The sequence below is a fragment of the Dendrobates tinctorius genome, unplaced genomic scaffold (assembly GCF_039654945.1).
Source record: "Dendrobates tinctorius isolate UK_male_01 unplaced genomic scaffold, ASM3965494v1 ptg000071l, whole genome shotgun sequence".
Classification (NCBI taxonomy): domain Eukaryota; kingdom Metazoa; phylum Chordata; class Amphibia; order Anura; family Dendrobatidae; genus Dendrobates; species Dendrobates tinctorius.
Window position 1 is genome coordinate 2,956,986 of NW_027361739.1, and position 20,988 is coordinate 2,977,973.

Consider the following 20,988-nt stretch of genomic DNA (forward strand, 5'->3'; position numbering starts at 1 on the left):
AGGGGGGGTGAGGGGGACCACACATACCAGGAAAGGGGGGTGAGGGGACCATACATACCAGGAAAGGGGGGTTATGGGACCATGCATACCAGGAAAGGGGGGGTGGTGCATTATTGCATTATTATTATTAAAGCTTCATAAATAAACTATATACATATTGTAGAATACCCGATGCGTTAGAATCGGGCCACCATCTAGTATATATATATATATATATACTTGCACTGGCAATTCTGAGACAAGATACGCGTGCAATCGCAGCATGCTGCATTTTCACTCGCACGTAGAAAACGTGTGAGAAAAAAAAAATCGGATGATGGGAGCTGCCCCATTGATTATCATTGTGACGAGTGGTATGCTATTTTTTATCGCCTAGCACTCGTCCGTATTATAAGCTCGTGTGACTCCGGCCTAACCCTCAGACACTGCTGCAGTATTACTGAACTGAAGTGACAGCATATGTTCCGTAGACTGCCGGGGCTCAGAGAACATGGATTGTTAAATATGGGTATAATACACTGAATCATACCTTACTGCAAGAGATATTCTATTTTGTTCTGACTAGGTCAATAATTTACCATTTATTTTTTTTTAGCTAAACATCAGAATCAAACACTGAATGAAAACGCGTTCACAAATGCAACAGAACAGCCATATATAGAGCAAGATATGGTCCCTACATCTGATATGGACCACCATTCAGCTCTTCCTACAATATTAAATTCACATGACTCACCAGAAGAACCTCAGATCACTGGAACACCATCAGGCTCTAGCTGGTCACATTTACAGGAACCGGACAATGTATTTATTGAGCAATCACAAAGAAATATGGATGAAGATGGTGAGGCTTTTGATGAAGATAACTTGTCATTTTTTTCTGATATATCACCTGTAAGCGCTCAATCATCTAATTCTTCACTGTCTGAACTCTTCGCTGGATGCTCAGATTGTACAGACTCACCTGAAGTGAACATCATCAACAGTGACAATGATGAATATGCAAGTGCTTACAGAAAAGACGAAGTACCAAACATAGACATTTCTCATTCTACGATACATGGCTTGGACATTAGCCCAGGAAATAATTCTTATTTTGGACAACCAAATCTAGAACCATTGCAAATGTCAACGAGCTTGCAAGAAAGCAGTCCACCAACAGGTACAGAAGTAGCAGATCAGTCCCCAAACTCTCCACAAAATCTGAGTACAGTAGAGGTTCCAAGGATTAATACATCTATAACATTGCCTCAGATATATGACATTATTCCAAATACCAGTGTACAAAACCATGAAAACCATGCACTTCCACAAACAGCACTAAGAGATCCTGATGAAAGAGAGATGAATAGATTTAGCAGGGAATACTCTGCTGTCCCTAGCTCTCCCGCCCCACTGAGACGCAGCATTTCTTCTACAGCTCCCGACATTACACTTTTACGTGAGAACTTGGATCTGGTCTTCAACACCCTCTCAATGCAGAGACAATCAAGAAGAAGTCTGGAAAATATTGGACCTACATCACAAATTGAAGAAGCTGAAAAGCCTAGATCCGACCCTGAGAAGCTAAAGAAGCTACAGGAGAGGTGAGTGAAACGTCCTTTAGCTAATACGCAACATATTACTCCGTGGTACAGGTCACAGTGTGAAAGTGTGTGAAAGTGAGAGCTCAGGTGTCACAGGCAAGTGAAAAGTATCAATCTGCATATTTAAGGGACATAGAAGAGTTATCCAGACCCCTTACTTCCACATTGGAAGCAAGATAACATTATGACCCCACTCACCTGCCAACAAGTGTGCACAATTGCCAGGTATCATGCACATGGTTCTATTCCAGTGTTTCCAATACTCCAGTCCTCACGGCACCTACTGGTCATATTTTCAGGATTTTCATAATCTTTCACATGAGAGAGAATTCCTGATACCTTGATGATACTTCCACCACCTGTGCAATACTAAGGAAATCATGAGAACATGACCTGTGGGGGGCCGAGAAGACTGAAGTTTGGGAAACACGTTTATGTTCTTATGTACAGGACAGGAGCATGATACGTGCCTTGTCTTGGCAAATGTGTGGGTTCGTAGTGTCTTCAACACTGCTCATAGACCCATAAACATTATATTAGTTTTACAAACTTGGGGGCATGGCTTGAGCAGTCGTGCGGCTGCAGGGCTCCTGCCAGGTACACTTACATAGAGGCTGAAGGTCCCGGTACCGGCGCTTTGCATTACCTTCCGATGGGTCCCAGGAGAAATAGAAACACGGTGCTACCTGGAACAATGTTGGATGGTCCTGTGATGGCCCTGGACGCCTTTCTCCTCCGTGATCAGGGCGCCGCTGGAGTCCGGGCACCATCTTGCCTCGGGGGAGAAGTGACTCAGGAGCATGTGGATAATGCGGCTTGCGATACCCCAGGGGATGGTGAGAGGCCTTCGGGCCATGAGGATATTGTGCCCCCTGGGGACATAAGGGCAGCAGCACATGACAATGATGCCCCAGAGGTGTGCTGTCCTGCTGGATTAGCACAAGGGCTGGGTTTTCTCTGGCCAACATGCTACTGACATTGGTGGTTTACAGCAAGCAGTGGAGGGAGGCCATTTTCCCCCCCTCTACTGGTCAGAAACAGGCTTCAGAGTCCGCACTGCAGGCAACCCACACAGTGTTACCTATGGAGGAGACTGGTACACGGGAAAAAAAGAGGTCCCTGTCCCTCATAAAGACCCTCCTAAGCTAACCTCTAGTAACACCTGTACAGCAGAGGGGAGTAATTATTTAGAGGGGTCCTCTGATGAGGAGGGTGAACACCCAGATGACCACCTCCCCCCAGAATGGCTGAGGTTCTTCTCTCGTTTCCCATCAAAGGAGGACTTTAAAGCATTGATAGCGAAGGTCAAAGATGCATGCAGGTCAGAAATTGCCTGTGTGCGACAGGACCTGCAGCTTTTGTCAGGCAGAATTGACTCTTTGGAGGGAGAGCAAGATGCAACCAGGTCCCATATGGCTGATTTACACCAGACAACAACTATGCAGCAGAAAATGGTCAGATTTGCAAGTTCAGTTGGAGGACTTGGACAATAGGGGGAGGAGGTGTAATACTAGAGTGAGAGGAGTCCCAGAATCAAATGACCAGGAAAATGTTAAGCTAATCCTGGAGCAAATCTTCACCTCCATCCTGGGTGACCCAACCTCCACTCCCCTTAAATCTAATCGGGCCCACTGGGCTTTACAGCCTAAAGGTTCTTCACTTTTCCCATGAGACATTATTTGCTGGCTATGTGATTTTGAAATTAAAGAGAGGATTATGGTGAAGGCCAGGTCCAGGTTGTATAACTTTGTAAAAAAGGAGACTCCTCCTGCCTTTGCTGATCATCCTGAAGGATCTCAAAACTCCTTATAGGTGGGGGTTCCCCTTTGCTTTAATGGCTAGGAGAGGTGTCTCAGCGACTCTACGCTCCCTGGAAGATCTGCCATCCTTCTGCGAGAAATTAGACCTCCAGGTCCCCAAGATTCCAGATTGGGATATCTATATACCTGCGGGTCCACCTCCACTTCCGGTTTGGACCCAGAAAAGACGGAAGGAATGCCTGAATGGCAGGAGAGGAAAGAAATGAACAATGAGTCTCCGCTGACTTTTTGGACAGAACTTTTTATAATGTTTTTCACTTTTTTTTTTCTCTCTTCCAAATACTGCAAATCTTGGCTTTGAAAGGCTGTTTAAGGTCATTTAAAAGTATTAGTTGGTGCAGGTTCATTCCTATATTAGTTCATAAATGTTCAGTAGCCGTACTTCTTTTTGCTTTCTTTAGGCAGGTATCCTGCAAACTACTAGTGTTGTGTGCCTGGGGAGCCCTGGTTTGTCCTATGACAAGGGATAGTTTTACTGTTGCTGTTTTTCCCTTGCGTGGTTTTGGCAATGGGCTGTGTCCCCCCGAGAATCTCGTCTGTGGCAGCTGTGCTCCTCTTGATATTAACCTTGTGGGTCAGATGTCAACCTTGTGGTTCTGATATTTTCCACAAGGTCAGCCACAGTCCATGCTTCCTCTTTATGGGAAATATGGTGTTTTATTTTCTAATGTTATATGTTCTTTCTTTTTATGTTATTTGTTGTCCTTGTCTTCCTCCCTACATACTGTTTCCTCCCCTTCCATTCACCCGTCGGAAGCTATCGGATCTACAGAGGCAGAATACTCTGGAGGAAAGGGTCCATTACTGTGCCCTGAGGGAGGTGGAAGCGATGTTGGCTTCTGGAGGTCATATGCATGTGAGTAATCTAAACCACCCCAAATGACACGTGTAATTTCATTAAACATCAAGGGTCTTAACTCCCCTAGAAAAAGAAAGCTTACCCTTAGGGAGCTGAAGTCCCAGAAGGCAGATATTGTCTTCCTTCAGGAGACACACTACGATAAAACAGGCTTCTTTGGCTTTGCCCTCAACGCCTTCCCTGTGTCTTATTCTGCTTTCTCCAATAAAAAAGACGGGGAGTGGCCATCTTAATTTCATCAGGTTATCCCTTACAGGTGAACAAATCACATATCGATCCTGAGGGTAGCTATGTCATTTTAGAGGCTTCTTTGAGGGGCAGGCCCATCATTCTATGTAACTTAACTGCTCCAAATTCAGGTCAGATCAAATTTCTAAGAAAGGTCTTTTCTTTGTTGCAAAAACTTCTGCGGCAGCGTTGCTGGTGGGTGGCGATTTTAATATCCCTTTCTCGGAACAGTTATATAGACTCTCTATAAATAGTAAGCCTCCATCACAAAATCTGATTAGACTGGTTAGAGACTTTAGAAAATTAATTAGGATTAACTCCTTGTTCGACTTGTGGAGAATAGACCATCCTAGAGACAGGACCTTTATCGTCTATTCTCCCCTTCATCACACTCATTCTAGAATTGATTATTTTTTTTGCAAATATTCTGACCCTTAGGATGATAGCGAAAGCTGAGATGGGTCATATTGGCTGGTCTGATCATGCCCTGGTGGTGCTAGATCTTAAGTCCATTCGACCGTTATCCAGGGTATGCCACTGGCGATTGAATGAGTTTTTAATAAAGAATCCCATAATTCGGAAGACTCTATTGAACCATCTCACCTGAACGAGGGCTCGGTTTCTTCCCCTTCAGTCCTGTGGGAAGCTCATAAGGCTGTCATGAGGGGGTACTGTATTTAGGAGGGTTCCAGATTAAGAAGAAATGCTAAAGCTGAATTTGATAAATTGATCTCTCAATTATCGAGAGAGGAGTGTAAGCTGGCAGCCTCAGACTCGGTGAGGATTTTAAATAAGGTTGTGACACTTAGAAATAAATTAAAAGACCTCTTCTTGAGTCAAGTTGAAAAACTTCTTATCTCTTCTAAACAAAAATATTATGAAAAAGGATACAAAGCTCACACACTTTTGGCTAGATTATTGAAGGATAGAAACTTGAATTCTCACCCCAGACCCTGAGAGGCTCGGACGGCACGATTAATTACAAAACATCTGTAATCTCGGAATTAGTCTATAACTTTTATAGCAAACTGTACAATTTACAAGACACTTCCTCGAAAGCTACGTCTGAGGGAACTGAGACTGCATCACTTTGTATCAAACTTAAACCTCCCAGTTCTCCACTCTGAGGCCTTATTGTCTCTTAATCAGTGTGTGACACAGGAGGAGGTGTCACACGTTAGGTAAATCTCAGGGTCCTGATGGGCCGGCGTATCTATACTGTAAAACCTTTCCGGAGGAGCTTTCTCCTCACATGGTCACACTCTTTAATTCATTTCTTGAGTGCTCCCCTATGCCGATACGTTGGCACACTCTTATTTGATTCTTATTCCAAAACTGGGGAGGGATCCACTAGATTGTTCAAACTATCGTCCAATAGCGATGTTAAATTCTGATTTAAAAATACTGGATAATAGATTGAACTGTTGGATCCCCCAACTTATCAATGAGGACCAGGTGGGTTTTGTCCCTAACCGACAGGGATTAGAAAATACTAGAAGGGTGATAGATCTAATTGACGTTGCTAATAAAAGAAAACTACACTCCCTTATATTAAGTTTAGATGCAGAAAAGGCATTTAATCATCTTAACTAGACCTTCCTGTTTGAAACATTGAAGGTTTTTGGCATTTCAGGTCCTTTTCTGACAGCTATTGGAGCACTGTACAGTTCCCCTTCGGCCTTTATTATATTTCCCTTTAACATCTCCCCCTCGTTCAAAATATCAAACGGGACCCAGCAAGGTTGCCCTTTATCGCCTCTATTGTATGTATTATGTATTGAGCCTCTAGCAGTGTTGTTTAGTCAAAACCCAAACATATCAGGAGTTGAGGTTCAGGATAAGATGTTTAAAATCTGTTTGCGGATGATGTCCTTCTATTCCTAGCCAACCTTCATATCACACTTCCTAACCTGATGTAAGATCTTACAAAATACGGGGAATTATCGGGGTAAGCTGAACACCTCAAAAACAGAGGCCCTCCCACTAAATATCCCCCCTGATGTACTGGATCATTTAAAACTAAATTTTAAATTCAGATAGAAATCTGAGTCAATTAAATATTTGGGAGTTAATTTATCTTTTTCTTATGGCAACTTATATAGCTCTAATTTCCTGCCACTTCTGAATGGCCTAAAGAAGTTGATGGATAAATGGAAACCGCTCTCGCTTTCACTAATTGGTCATATCACTTCCTTTAAGATCCCTCCTAAATTGCTTTATTTTTTCAAGACTTTACCGGTTAAGGTGCCCATGAGTGAGATTAAATCTCTCCAGGCAGCCATGATGAGGTTCATTTGCTATAATGGACGTCATCGAATCTCTAAATGTGTTGTTGTCTCTCTTAAATCACAGGGAGGTCTATCGGTCCCTGATATCATTAAATACTATTGGGCCGCTCACCTTCATAAAATTCCCTTGTGGGCTTTGTTTTGGGCATATAATAAGTTGACAGAAATAGAGAAACTGTGGATGGCACCTATCCATCCGAACTCTCTACTATAGATGAATAGGACCATTGTTACTCCGGAGCCGTTATTGGGACCTATTTTGTTCACGAGGGAGGTCTGGCTCTCCTGCAGGAGGGTTTCGTTTAGCCTTCCCTAACCCGCCTATGATTTCATTTATATTTCAACCCTTGTTGCCAAGTAGTCTGGAACATGCAATGGCCCTTCCTTGGTCCTTGGCGGGTTTGTTTAGGTTTGCGGATTTGGTAGATGGGGACACGCTGGAGATCCTTTCATTTGACGAGTCCAAGTTTCCTATTACTAATAAAGATTTCTATTAGTAGTTACAGATTGAACACTTTGCTTTTTCTCTTTGTGGCTCTTCTGGAGTCTCCCTACCGACTGACTTTGAGAGGATTTGTAGGAGACGGTCGTCGACCAGAGATTTTAGATCAGAAATATATAAAATTCTGTGCTCTCCCCAAGAGGACCAACAATTGAAACATTCCTACATGTTTAAATGGGAGTCTATTCTGGGAAAGGCGCTCTCACCCCAAAATTGGCATACTATCTGGGAAAAAGCAGCTAAGTCCTCTATTTGTACCCTTTACAAGAAAATCAGTATAAGATACTAATGTTTTGATATCATACTCCTTATCTTCTTCACAGACTAAATCTCTTGATACCAAACGTATGTTGGCGTTGTGGCTCTGATGTGGGCACGCTGTATTATATCTTTTGGTCATGTCCTGGGATTGAGGGTTTCTGGAGGGAGGTTAATTTGTTGACTTTTCAGGTTCTTTATGCTGAAGTGGGGCTGGATCCAACCATATATCTGTTAAATCTTACTCCTAAAGGGATGGGAAAAAAGGCAGCTAAAATGTTACTAGACATTCTCATAGCGGGTAGGTGCCTGATCACTCCTAACTGGCAGCAGATCTCCCCGCCCACGCAATTATTATATAGAGTTAATGACATCCTAAGGATGGAATATCTGACGGCGATTCTGAATGCGAGTGTGTCAAGTTTTGACTCGGTTTGGGCTCCGTGGGACTACTTTTGGGCTTAGAGAATGGAATAGGCCATTTCTGGAATACCTGGTTCCCCCCTGTCTTGGAATTTATGCTCCGCCCTTTCCCTCCTTCCTTGTGTCGTGTGTCCTGTCTTTTTGTTTGTAGTCATAAAGTTATGTTTACGATAATCTATCTGTGCTATTATTATATTATTGCCAGATGTTTGCCAAATCAATGTAATTTTTTTCATCTCTTTTGATTTGAAATGTAGCTGTCTATCCGGATTTATGTTTGTCAAAAATTTATAAAATAATAAAAATTTACAGTTAAAAAAAAAGATTTTCCAAACATGTCAATTTCTGCGAGATTGGCCAAGTAACCAGCTCTCAACTGACAAGTGATGTAGGGAAAGAGAAAAATTGGGCTTCTTGAACTTCATCATGTAAACCTTTAGTTCTCCAGGAGATAAGCCAACACCATAGGTGTCCACTAGCTGCTTTATCTCCTCTCTCCACTGGAAACAAATGAATGCTTGAATGAACCAAGTGCATGTATACTGTATATTGAGGTCAGGAGACACAGGTATTGGCATTGCGAATATTTGTTCATCTGTTTCCGAAAGTTGCATTAACATTGCTTGATTATCGAGAAAGAGAATTCTCAGGGAACTCTTGTTTCCCAATAATATGACAGAGTAAACTGCCTGCCAATCACCCGATGAAAGTTTTGCATGAAATGATTTTTAAAACCTCGGCAGCACATCGTTTTGTGTAAATAGAACATGTGCTGCCGAGAACAATAGCTGCCTATGCACACATAACGATTTATTGCTTGTCATTCTTTGAGGATGGACATGGTCCTTCATGTCTAAACAGCTCCCAGAATTTGTTGCTAATCTGTGTCCATTTAATTCATTTAAACCCAGAATTTTTCCACCAAATATTGCAGCAGTCAGATAGAAAAAAAATTTATAATTAGCTTAAGCAATTATCTGTTGCTGAGAAACATTTTTTGTTCATTCAGTAGGATACAATACAGAACACCATGTTCATGATGTCAGATAACATGTTTCATTTCACAGTTTACTACAGGAAGACTCAGAAGAAGAAGGAGATCTATGCAGGATCTGTCTCATGGGAGGTGAAACCACAGAAAACCATCTCATAGCACCTTGTCAATGCTCCGGGAGTTTAAAGTACGTTCACACTGAATGCATGAAGAAATGGCTGCTGGCTAAAATTAAATCAGGTGAGAGAAACACAGCTACGATATATCCCTAGATAAAAAATTTGTTAAAGATAACATGCAAAGAAAAAACAACAACTGTATTATGGTTCTGTAGAAACTCAGAACTGTACATAGATGTAATACTTGCACCTATGCAAGTCTAGGGGGGGGGGGCATACTGCATCCTTTTATGTTTATGACATAATTTGCATTTTTTTCTGATGAAATATGAATTTCACATATACCTCTTACATTACATATACTGCCCATGCGTATAGATGTGTTTCACATATATTATATGTGCATAACCTTAAAGTGTACATGTTATTTTGAGTGACTTTTCAGCATACACTGTCCCATGTGCGTACATGTGGAATAACACTTTCTCCTCAACTATATACCTAGCACACAGACAGATTCAGCAGCATGGAGGACATTACACAGGAGTACTGAGCTGTGTAAGTGTAAATCCAGCACTGAAATGAAATGCATGTGCTGAAAACTGCTGCTCAATCTACTTGTGGCTGTTTGGTCTGTCAAAGTGCTGAGTGCTCCTCATGCCTTCACCTCCCCTCACAATAAGGTATAATGTAACCTGACATCTAAGGCTATGTGCACACGCTGCAGTTTTTGCTGCGGTTCCGGCCCTGCGGAACTGCAGCAGTTCCGCAGACATGGTACAGTACCATGTAACCCTATGGGTTTTAAAAACCACTGTGCTCACTTTGCGTTTTTTTCCACACGGTTTTGCTGCGGTTTATAAACCGCAGCATGTCAATTGTTTCTGCGGATTCTGCTGCGGTTTCACACCTTTAACATAGTAGAGGTGTGAAACCGCAGGGCAAAACCGCAGGAAAACCGCAGGTCACTTTACCTGCGGTTCCGCACGGAAAAACCCGCAGGTGAATCCGCAGCGTGTGCACATAGCCTAATTCTGCTGCCAGTTCCTATTGTTTTGACAAAGACGGATTTTAGCTGGGGAAAGTGTCAGAGTGATTGTTGAGTTGAGAAGGTGTGTGTTGGTGAAGTAGTGACTCAATGGAGGAAGAAGCAGATTTCACTTAAAAGTTATATTCCAAAATTTCTTACATTCACTTGTAGTACTGATTTATTTTAAGTTTGTAGGAAAGACAGCGATTATAGACTTTGATCAAATAAACCCATATTAAGAACTTAAACCTGTATTAGATATACTAGTCCAATGTAACATAAGAAATCACTTGGCACAATTAGGATGTAAGGAGAACAAGCTTGTTTAAAGTCAAATCTGCCAACGGGCCCCATGGTGCTCTAGTTCCCACATACAATAGCAACATCAAATCCAAATATATTACTATAGACATGAAGTGGCACTCACCATCTGTCAAAAATGATCCATTTATTAAACATCCATAAAAAAGAAAGGCAGCATGAGAACCCACAGGATGTGTGCTGACCACGGATATTTCACTTTACAAATTGCTTCTACGGGTCTGGATACGGCATGACGCCATCAAGCTACTTTTGAGCAATTCCTAATTACAGACTTCATGGTAACCGATGAACAATTAAAATCATGCTGAAAAAAAAATTCAATAAGACATGAACAGTTCATTGTAAATAGTATTACAAAAATTCTGTTACATAATTTTTATCCTTCATATTATTTATTAGAGAAACTGTATATCAAAATTCTAAAAAATCCACAATGGACCCTGACATGAAAAGTAATAACCCAAATATGCTAATTTTAAGTTGTAGAGGGATAATAGCTGTCCTTTAACTTCCTTTACTATTTACAAACAAAAGAAACATTGCATCGTTCATTTAACAAACTACCCAGTTACGGTAATTATTATATACAAGCATAGGCTAATTTGTGAATCAGGTACCAGGGCTCAATAAGGTAGCATACATAGGTGGCAAACTTAGCTGTGTATACTACCTGTTCTGATAATAAACACGGTACTTCTGGAGAAAAAGGGGCCGAAGTAGGATCCAAAGCTGTCAGTTATGATGCAAAAAGACTTGGTACTCGTAGTGATGTATTCAACGAAAATAGCATTATTTTATTGTAGAAAATTCCAGATAAAATAAATGAGAAACGACAGAAAAAAACAGAAATGTAGAAATTTTTGCAAATTTATTAAAAAAGAAAAACCGAAATATCACATGGTCATAAGTATTTAGACCATTTGCTCAGACACTCATACTGTATTTAAGTCACATGCTGTCCATTTCCTTGTGATCCTCCTTGAGATGGTTCTACTCCTTCATTGGAGTCCAGCTGTGTTTAATTAAACTGATAGGACTGGATTTGGAAAGGCACACACCTGTCTATATAAGACCTTGCAGCTCACAGTGCATGTGAGACCAAATGAGAATCATGAGGTCAAACGAACTGGCCAAGGAGCTCAGAGACAGACTTGTGGCAAGGCACAGATCTGGCCAAGGATACAAAAGAATTTCTGCAGTACCCAAAGTTCATAAGAGCACAGTGGCCTCCATAATCCTTAAATGGAAGAAGTTTGGGACACCAGACGTCTTCCTAGACCTGGCCATCCAGCCAAACTGAACAATCGTGGGAGAAGAGCCTTGGTGAGAGAGGTAAAGAAGAACCCTAAGATCACTGTGGCTGAGCTCCAGAGATGCAGTAAGGAGATGGGAGAAAGTTCCACAAAGTCAACTATAACTGCAGCACTCCACCAGTCGGGCTCATATGACAGAGTGGCCCGACGGAAGCCTCTCCTCAGTGCAAGATATATGAAAGCCCACATACGGTTTGCTAAAAAACACATGAAGGACTCCCAGACTATGAGAAATAAGATTCTCTGGTCTAATGAGATGAAGATAAACCTTTTTGGTGATAATTCTAAGCGGTATGTGTGGAGAAAACCAGGCACTGCTCATCACCTGCCCTATACAATCCCAACAGTAAAACATGGTGGTGGCAGCATCATGCTATGGGGGTGTTTTTCAGCTGCAGGGACAGGACTGCTGGTTAAAAATGAAGGAAACATGAATGCGGCCAAGTACAGAGATATCCTGGATGAAAACCTCTTCCACAGTGCTCTGGACTTCTGGAGTGGCTTCAGAACAACTCTGTGACCATTCCTGACTGGCCCAGCCAGAGCCCTGACCTAAACCAATTGAGCATCTCTGGAGAGACCTGAAAATGGCTGTCCACCAACATTCACCATCCAACCTGACGGAACTGGAGAGGATCCGCCAGGAAGAATGGCAGAGGATCACCAAATCCAGATGTGAAAAACTTGTATCATTCCCAAGATGACTCATGGCTTTACTATAGCTCAAAAGAGTTCTTCTACTCAATACTGAGCAAAGGGTCTGAATACTTATCATCATGTAATATCAGTTGTTCTTTTTTAATAAATTTGCAAAAAGTTCTACATTTCTATTTTTTTCAGATAAGATGGGGTGCAGAGTGTACATTAATGAGAAAAAATGAACTTTTTTTTTTGAATTTTCCAAATGGCTGCAATGAAACAAAGAGTGAAAAATTTAAAAGCGTCTGAATACTTTCCGTACTAACTTTACTACCTGTTGAAACCTAATACCTGTTCTTGTGTTGTACTTACACTACTACTCCTGATCACCTACCTACAATATAAAATTAAAATATTTGTGTTAATACTTTTCATGCTGAGCGGCTATTGTGGATTTGGTAGTATTTATATGTATATCTAATAAAGGTTTAAGATTTTAAAGGGGTTTGGTTTCTCTTATCTTAAATAGTACTGGAGGGGGGAAAGTTATCTTCTCTTTTGGTCTTCTGAATCGATGGTGACCTCGTAAAGGAGGATCATTTGGCTGAAGCATTTGTCTTAGAATTCTGCGTTTTGCTGTACCTTTTATTCCTACTGAAAATTTATAGATAAATTGAAAAATGGGTGTTACCAATCCCATTTTCAATGGATCTTGTCACTCCATTATCTTACACAGTCCATTCAGTGATGACAGTATCAGATTTTGTAGGGATACCTACTTTTAGACAAAGGGAAGGGTCTCAGCCAATTGTCAATTTATTTTTACATTTCCATAAGGTATTAAAGAGAAATGGCAGCATTTATAGTATTTTGTTGGTGACGAGATCCTTTTGAAGGGGGATAAAAAGCCTGACAAATGCATTTCTTTATTTCTTTTCCAGGCGTAGAGCTGAACATAGTAAGTACGTGTGAGATGTGCAAAAACAAGGTGAAGTGTGAAATTGAAGGATTCGACTTGAGTGAGCATTACAGAAAACACCAGGAGACTCAGGTGACAATGATGACGATTTACACCGAGGGCATAGGGGGTGAATGAGGGTCCAAGGTCCTGAAGTAGTGACTGATAACTATTTAAAGGAAATAAATCTGCATCCATAACATGTGCTTACAAATAGCGTGTATCACATGCAAAATAATGTACCTTAGAACACTTAGCTTTACTTGTGGACCCTGAGGCTCTGTACTTTTTTAAATTTTTTACTTAAAAGGCTGGAACATGAGCTTTGAATCTTCTTGGTTAGGAGGGAGTAGGTACATTTACTTACAGTGGGGAAAATAAGTATTAGATACACTGACGATTTTGCAAGGTTTCACACCTACAAAGAATGGAGAGATCTGTAATATTTTTGATAGAAAAATTTCAACTGTGATAGAATCTAAAAATAAAAACCAGAAAACCATATTGTATGATTTTTAAATATTTAAATTGCATTTTATTGCATGAAATAAGTATTTGATCACCTGCCAACCAGCAAGAATGCTGGCTCTCAAAGACCTGTTTAGTTTTTCTTTAAGAAGCCCTCCTATTCTGCACTCATTACCTGTAATAAATGCACATGTTTGAACTCGTTACCTGTCCACACAATCAATTACACTCCAACCTCTCCACCATGGCTAAGACAAAAGAGCTGTCTAAGGACATCAGGGATACAATTGTAGACCAGCACAAGGCTATGATGGGCTACAGGACACTAAGCAAGCAGCTTGGTGAAATGGCAACAACTGTTGGCTCAATTATTAGAAAATAGAAGAAACACAAGATGACTGTCAATCTTCCTCAGTCTGGGGCTACATGCAGGATCTCACCTCGTGGGGCAAGGATGATTCTGAGAAAGGTGAGGAATCATCCCAGAACTACACCAGGTGACCTGGTCAATTACATGGGACCACAGTCTCAAACATTACCATTAGTAACACACTATGCCATCATGGATTAATATCCTGCAGGCGCGTAAGGTCCCACTGCTCACACAAGCACATATCCAGGCCCGTTTGAAGTTCGTCAATGACCATCTGGATGATCCAGAGGAGGCATGGGAGTAGGTTATGTAGTCAGATGAGACCAAAATAGAACTTTTTGGTATTAACTCCTCTTGTCGTCTTTGGAGAAAGAAGAAGAGTGAGTACATCCCCAAAACACCATCCCAACCGTGAAGCATGGTGGGGAAATATGACACTTTGAGGGTGATTTTCTGCAAAGAGGACAGGACAACCTCACCGTATCGAAGAGAGGGTGGATGGGGTCAAGATTTTGTCCAACAACCTCCTTACCTCAATACAAGCATTGAAGATGGGTCATGGCTGGGTCTTCCAGCATGATAATAATCCAAAACACACAGCCAGGGCAACTAAGTAGTGGCTCCGTAAGAAGGATTTCAAGGTCCTGGAATGGCCTAGCTAGCTAGCTAGTCTCCAGACCTGAGCCCTATAGAAAATCTTTAGAGGGAGCTGAAACTCAATGTTGCCCAGCGACAGCCCCAAACCCTGAAAGATCTGGAGAAGATCTGCATGGAAGAGTGGACCAAATCCCTGCTGCAGTGTGTGCAAACTTGGTGATGAACTACAGAAAACATCTGACCTCTGTAATTGCAGAGAGGTTTCTGTACCAAATATTAAGTTCTGTTTTTCTACCGTATCAAATACTTATGTCATGCAAGAAAAAGCATAATTATGTAAAAATCATACAATGTGATTTCTGGATTTGTTTTTTTAAGATTCTGTCTCTTACAGTTGAAGTGTACCTACGATAAAAATTACAGACCTCTCCATTCTTTTGTAGGTGGAAAACCTGCAAAATTGGCAGTATAGCAAATACTTATTTTTCCCACTGTACGTACAACACACTAGAACATGAAGCACACCCTATGGAATAATAGGGAAAGGATATTTCGTTGGTGCAGATGTACTTACTAATCTCTATGCATTGGATAATCTTACAGATTCTCTGACATTATATGTGTCGATATATTATACAGTGGGGAAAAAAGTATTTAGTCAGCAACCAATTGTGCAATTGACATCTTTGGTAGACGACACCATAAGAGTCAAAATGAGAAAACAAATCCAGAAAATCACCTTGTCTGATTTGGCAAGATTTATTTTTCAAATTATGGTGGAAAATAAGTATTTGGAACCTAAAAACATGCAAGATTCCTGGCCCTCACAGACCTGTAACTTCTTCTTTAAGAGGCTCCTCTGTCCTCCACTCATTACCTGTAGTAATGGCACCTGTTTGAACTTGATATCATGTATAAAAGACACCTGTCCACATCCTCAAACAGAACTTGCACAATTGGTGGCTGACTAAATCCTTTTTTTCCCCACTGTATATGTCTTATTATGTGGATCAGTAGATTATTAACATACTAATATAACTATTTCTCTGTGTGTCCAGGCCACACTAAATCCCAGTCTGTACCTGGTGCTACTTCTTCACCTCTATCAGCAGAGATATGAAGAACTACTGCAGCTGTCACACTCTCGAGACCGGATATCTGAGGTGAATACATTTGTATAAGTGAAAAAAAATAGTCAAAACTGTGGCACACACCCCATTGCTGAAAAGTTATTCCTTTATTACATAACGGGTGGAGGATATAAATAGAGATGGGAGGACCCCTGGATGTTCGGGTCCGGCAGGTTCGATCAAGCAGTTAAACAACGTTTGGGTTTGGGTACCAGAACAGTATTTGAACCCGAACCCCATTCACTTGAATGAGGGACCCAAACATCCAGTGTTTGCCACGCTGTCATTTGCAGTGTTTGCTGTCATAAAATCGTTACCGCCGGTCAGACAGCCGCGGTTCCCACACTGTCAAATGACAGCATGAGCCCGCAGCTGTGATCAGAGGTAAACACTGGCATCGGCTGATGGGACTTCTGCTCCCATCAGCCAACGTCTGCTGCTGTTAATAACAGCGAGAGCAGGCAGCGGCTGATGGTAGCATTCATCAGCCAGCGCCTGCAGCCTAAATAAATAATTTAAAAAAAACCCTGTATTTTTGATACCCAACCAGATAAAATTCGTAGCTAGGGGTTGTAACCCACAGTTGTAAGCTTTAGCAAGGCTGGTTATCAAGGATAGAGGGTTCTCCATGCTGTTTTTTTAATTATTTAAATCAATTAAAAAAATGGCTTGGGGTCCCGCCCCTTATTGACAACCAGCCAAACTAAAGCAGACAGCTGGGGACTGGTATTTTCAGGCTGGTAAGGGACCATGGACAGCCTAAAAATAGCAGCCCTCAGCCACCCAGAAAAGAGCATCTATTCGATGTGCCAATTCTGGCCATTTGCCCAGCTCTTCCCACTTGCCCTGTAGCGGTGGCAAGTGGGAAGATTTGTGGGATTGATGTCACCTTTGTATTGTCTGATGACATCAAGCCCACAGACTAGTAATGGAGAGGCGTTTATAAGATAAGATATGGTAAATAAACACACAGCCAGAATAAAGTCCTGTAATTGAAGGAATAAAGATTTCGTCTGGCAATGTGGATGGCACGAGGTGTCATTCATATCAATTAAAAAAGCAGGATGCTGATCAGCAGTCGGAAGGAGGGATGGAGAGGCCCAGACCATGCCCATTGGAACAGACCAACCAAATTACCATAAAGTGCAGGAGAACTTATAAAGGGTTTTAGGGGCTATACATGTAGAGTAAGGGGGTTATATATGCATTTATGGAATGTAGCACAGGCGCTGAATAACTTGATAGTTTTAGTTTACATATGACAAAACTGGTGACAGGTTCCCTTTAAACAATAATATTTATCATTTTCCATATGTTACTCCATTAATTTGATTGCAAATATTAATAGTGCAGGCCTACCTTCTTTTCAAAAAAAATTAGCAATTTGACATCAGCGATCAGACTGTGCAGATGGTACGTGAGTTCTCAGACATGTAACATTAATGTCATGGCCCAGACCAGTATCTGTGTGTGATCTGTGAGGTTCTGTCTCCACAACTCCTTCACGTCTAAATGGATTCAGTTATTTTTTATGGATAAAATGATGCAACAATTGCAGAACTTCTAACATAAAGGAACATTTGGCAGTCGTCAAGTAGGGAAAAGATAACTATGCATTTTCTAGCTTTTAAGAACGCGGTAACCTGAACTGATAAGATTTATATATGACTGCTTTAAAGGTTTTGTTGGCAACTCGGACAAGACCCTTTGAATTCTTACGTTCTCCCCCAGTAAAATAATAACAATAAGGCCTCACTCATATCAGCGTATGAAAAATTGCTCCAATGTTCACCGTGCAAAGTTGGACGAGTGTCGTGCGAGTGTCCTTCGTATGCCACTCCGTATGTCATTCGTGTGTGCAATTCTTTTTCTCACCTAGCATCCGTATGACATGCATATACAACCCGTATGTACCGTAATAGGTTTTTAACATCATCTTTTACATACCATAATGCTGTATGTAACTTAAAACTAGTTTACAAACTAATAAAGCAATGTTATTTAAGGACATAGAAAGATATTAGGTGTGTAATAGATAGATTATAAATAGAGAGATATCCTGTAGATATATAATTTCTAATGATGAGCAACCGTGTTTAGATGTTATCCGAGTATCTGTATCTTGGTCTTGCTCGAATAACATACGGCTCAAAAAAAAGGGAACACTTAACCAAACACAATGTACTAGGATGTGTTCCCTTTATTTTTTTGAGCAGTGTATATTCGAGTCCTTGCATGTGTTGAGGCTGTCTACCACCACAAAATATGCAGCCGCAGGAACTTGAATATATTATCCGAGCACGTCCAAGATACTCAGATAACACCCAAGCATGCTGGGATAACACGTTATCCGAGCACGTCCGCTGATCACTAATAATTTCACAAGCCCCGTGTCGTGCAATACAGGGACAGCTACCAGAGTGCACGGAAAGGAGGTACCAGGAGCTCACCTCAAGCAAAGACCTGTAGAGCTGAACAAACACCGCTAAGGGGTAGTAGAGAGGTTGTACAATCAAGTCATCAACAGCCAGGAATGCAGTGTCAGAGGGGAAGGTGTTATGATTTGGGCACCGAGGAGGATTACGGGAAATTAGCTAAGCAACCAGGAAACCAGAAAGGTTGGCAACTTAGCGGATTGCAGACCCCTAAACCTAACAACACAACTAGCACTAGCCGTGGGACGTGCCTCCGATGCCCTAGATGCCTCGGCACAGCCACAGAATAAACTAAGCCTAAAGAAAGAAATGGGAAAGCTAAACTGCCCCGGAGTAGAACCCCAAAGAAATAGATAGCCCCCAAACATATATTTTGTCGGTGAGACAAGATGAGGCACAAACGCAGACAGAAAATAGAGTGAGCAAATGATGGGGCCCAAACTGTCTAGATAGGACAGGACAGAAAAGATACTGACTGCAATCACGCAAAACCCTAAAAAATCCAACACGTCTGATATACATAAACACTGAGGCCACACGACCTGTCCCCCGCTAGATCAGCATTTTGGTGTGAACTGGAAGCAAAGCAAAAGATACTAATATAACAGGGGATTAGCAATACTGAACGGAATGACATAAGCTGTGACATACAGTTGTGGCCAAAAGTATTGACACCCCTGCAATTCTGTCAGATAATACTCAGTTTCTTCCTGAAAATGATTGCAAACACAAATTCTTTGGTATTATTATCTTTATTTAATTTGTCTTAAATGAAAAAACACAAAAGAGAATGAAGCAAAACATTGATCATTTTACACAAAACTCCAAAAATGGGCCAGACAAAAGTATTGGCAACCTCAGCCTAATACTTGGTTGCACAACCGTTAGCCAAAATAACTGCGACCAACCGCTTCCGGTAAACATCAATGAGTTTCTTACAATGCTCTGCTGGAATTTTAGACCATTCTTCTTTGGCAAACTGCTCCAGGTCCCTGATATTAGAAGGGTGACTTCTCCAAACTGCCATTTTTAGTTCTCTCCACAGGTGTTCTATGGGATTCAGGTCTGGACTCATTGCTGGCCACCTTACAAGTCTCAAGTGCTTTCTCTCAAACCATTTCTAGTGCTTTTTGAAGTGTGTTTTGGGTCATTGTCCTGCTGGAAGACCCATGACCTCTGAGGGAGACCCAGCTTTCTCACACTGGGCCCTACATTATGCTGCAAAATTTGATGGTAGTCTTCAGACTTCATAATGCACATGGTCAAGCAGTCCAGTGCCAGAGACAGCAAAGCAACCCCAAAACATCAGGGAACTTCCGCCATGTTTGACTGTAGGGACCGTGTTCTTTTCTTTGAATGCCTCTTTTTTTCTCCTGTAAACTCTATGTTGATGCCTTTGCCCAAAAAGCTCTACTTTTATCTCATCTGACCAGAGAACATTCTTCCAAAACGTTTTAGGTTTTTTCAGGTAGGTTTTGGCAAACTCCAGCCTGGCTTTTTTATGTCTCGGGGTAAGAAGTGGTGTCTTCCTGGGTCTCCTACCATACAGTCTCTTCTCATTCAGACGCCAGCGGAGAGTACGGGTTGACACTGTTGCACCCTCGGACTGCAGGGCAGCTTGAACTTGTTTGGATGTTAGTCGAGGTTCTTTATCCAACATCCGCACAATCTTGCGTTGAAATCTCTTGTCAATTTTTCTTTTCCGTCCACATCTAGGGAGGTTAGCCACAGTGCCATGGGCTTTAAACTTCTTGATGACACTGCGCACGGTAGACACAGGAACATTCAGGTCTTTGGAGATGGACTTGTAGCCTTGAAATTGCTCATGCTTCCTCACAATTTGGTTTCTCAAGTTCTTTGGTCTTTCTTTTCTCCATGCTCAATGTGGTACAGACAAGGACACAGGACAGAGGTTGAGTCAACTTTAATCCATGTCAACTGGCTGCAAGTGTGATTTAGTTATTGCCAACACCTGTTAGGTGCCACAGGTAAGTTACAGGTGCTGTTAATTACACAAATTAGAGAAGCATCACATGATTTTTCGAACGGTGCCAATACTTTTGTCCACCCTCTTTATTATGTTTGGTGTGGAATTATATCCAGTTTGGCTTTAGGACAATTCTTTGTGTTTTTTCATTTAAGACAAATTAAATAAAGATAATAATACCAAAGAATTTGAGTTTGCTATCATTTTCAGGAAGAAACTGAGTATTATCTGACAGAATTGCAGGGGTGTCAATACTTTTGGCCACAACTGTATGCTTTTGCCGGCGCATGCGTCCTTTTGACGGTGTGCTGACCTGCGCCAAACGCACCGTGTTGCATTTTGGTGAGGCCGGCGCACCGTCAAAAGGACGCATGCTCCGGCAAAAGCATACCTGCGCACGGCCTGCGTACCCAATGCTAAAGATAGGGTACGCAGGCCGCATGCAGTGTCATGCGCCCTATTGGCGGAGCTGACCGGAGGAGACGCAGCAGGGGCGGAGCTTCACGGCGAGCGTCCGCTGCGCCTCAAAACGCTTGTGTGAAACTAGCCATAGACACCACTGCAGTAAAACAGTTAGCCACTCCATATTTCTCATTTGGAAAATGGTTTTGTACATGTAACTCTTACAGACCCCAACCTCACTGGGTAACAAATCAC

General features: G+C 41.7%; 1 protein-coding gene across 5 annotated transcripts in view; it reads left to right on the forward strand.

Annotated features, from left to right (window-relative positions):
- MARCHF10 (membrane associated ring-CH-type finger 10) overlaps window positions 1-20,988 on the forward strand; it is a 225,118-nt gene that overhangs the window by 188,316 nt on the left and 15,814 nt on the right. For all 5 annotated transcript variants that reach the window (XM_073582331.1, XM_073582327.1, XM_073582328.1 and 2 more), the window contains 4 exons: window positions 596-1,586; window positions 9,032-9,198; window positions 13,325-13,434; window positions 15,838-15,942. In XM_073582331.1, coding sequence (XP_073438432.1) covers window positions 596-1,586; window positions 9,032-9,198; window positions 13,325-13,434; window positions 15,838-15,942 — 1,373 coding nt within the window. The remainder of the gene's footprint in view (window positions 1-595; window positions 1,587-9,031; window positions 9,199-13,324; window positions 13,435-15,837; window positions 15,943-20,988) is intronic.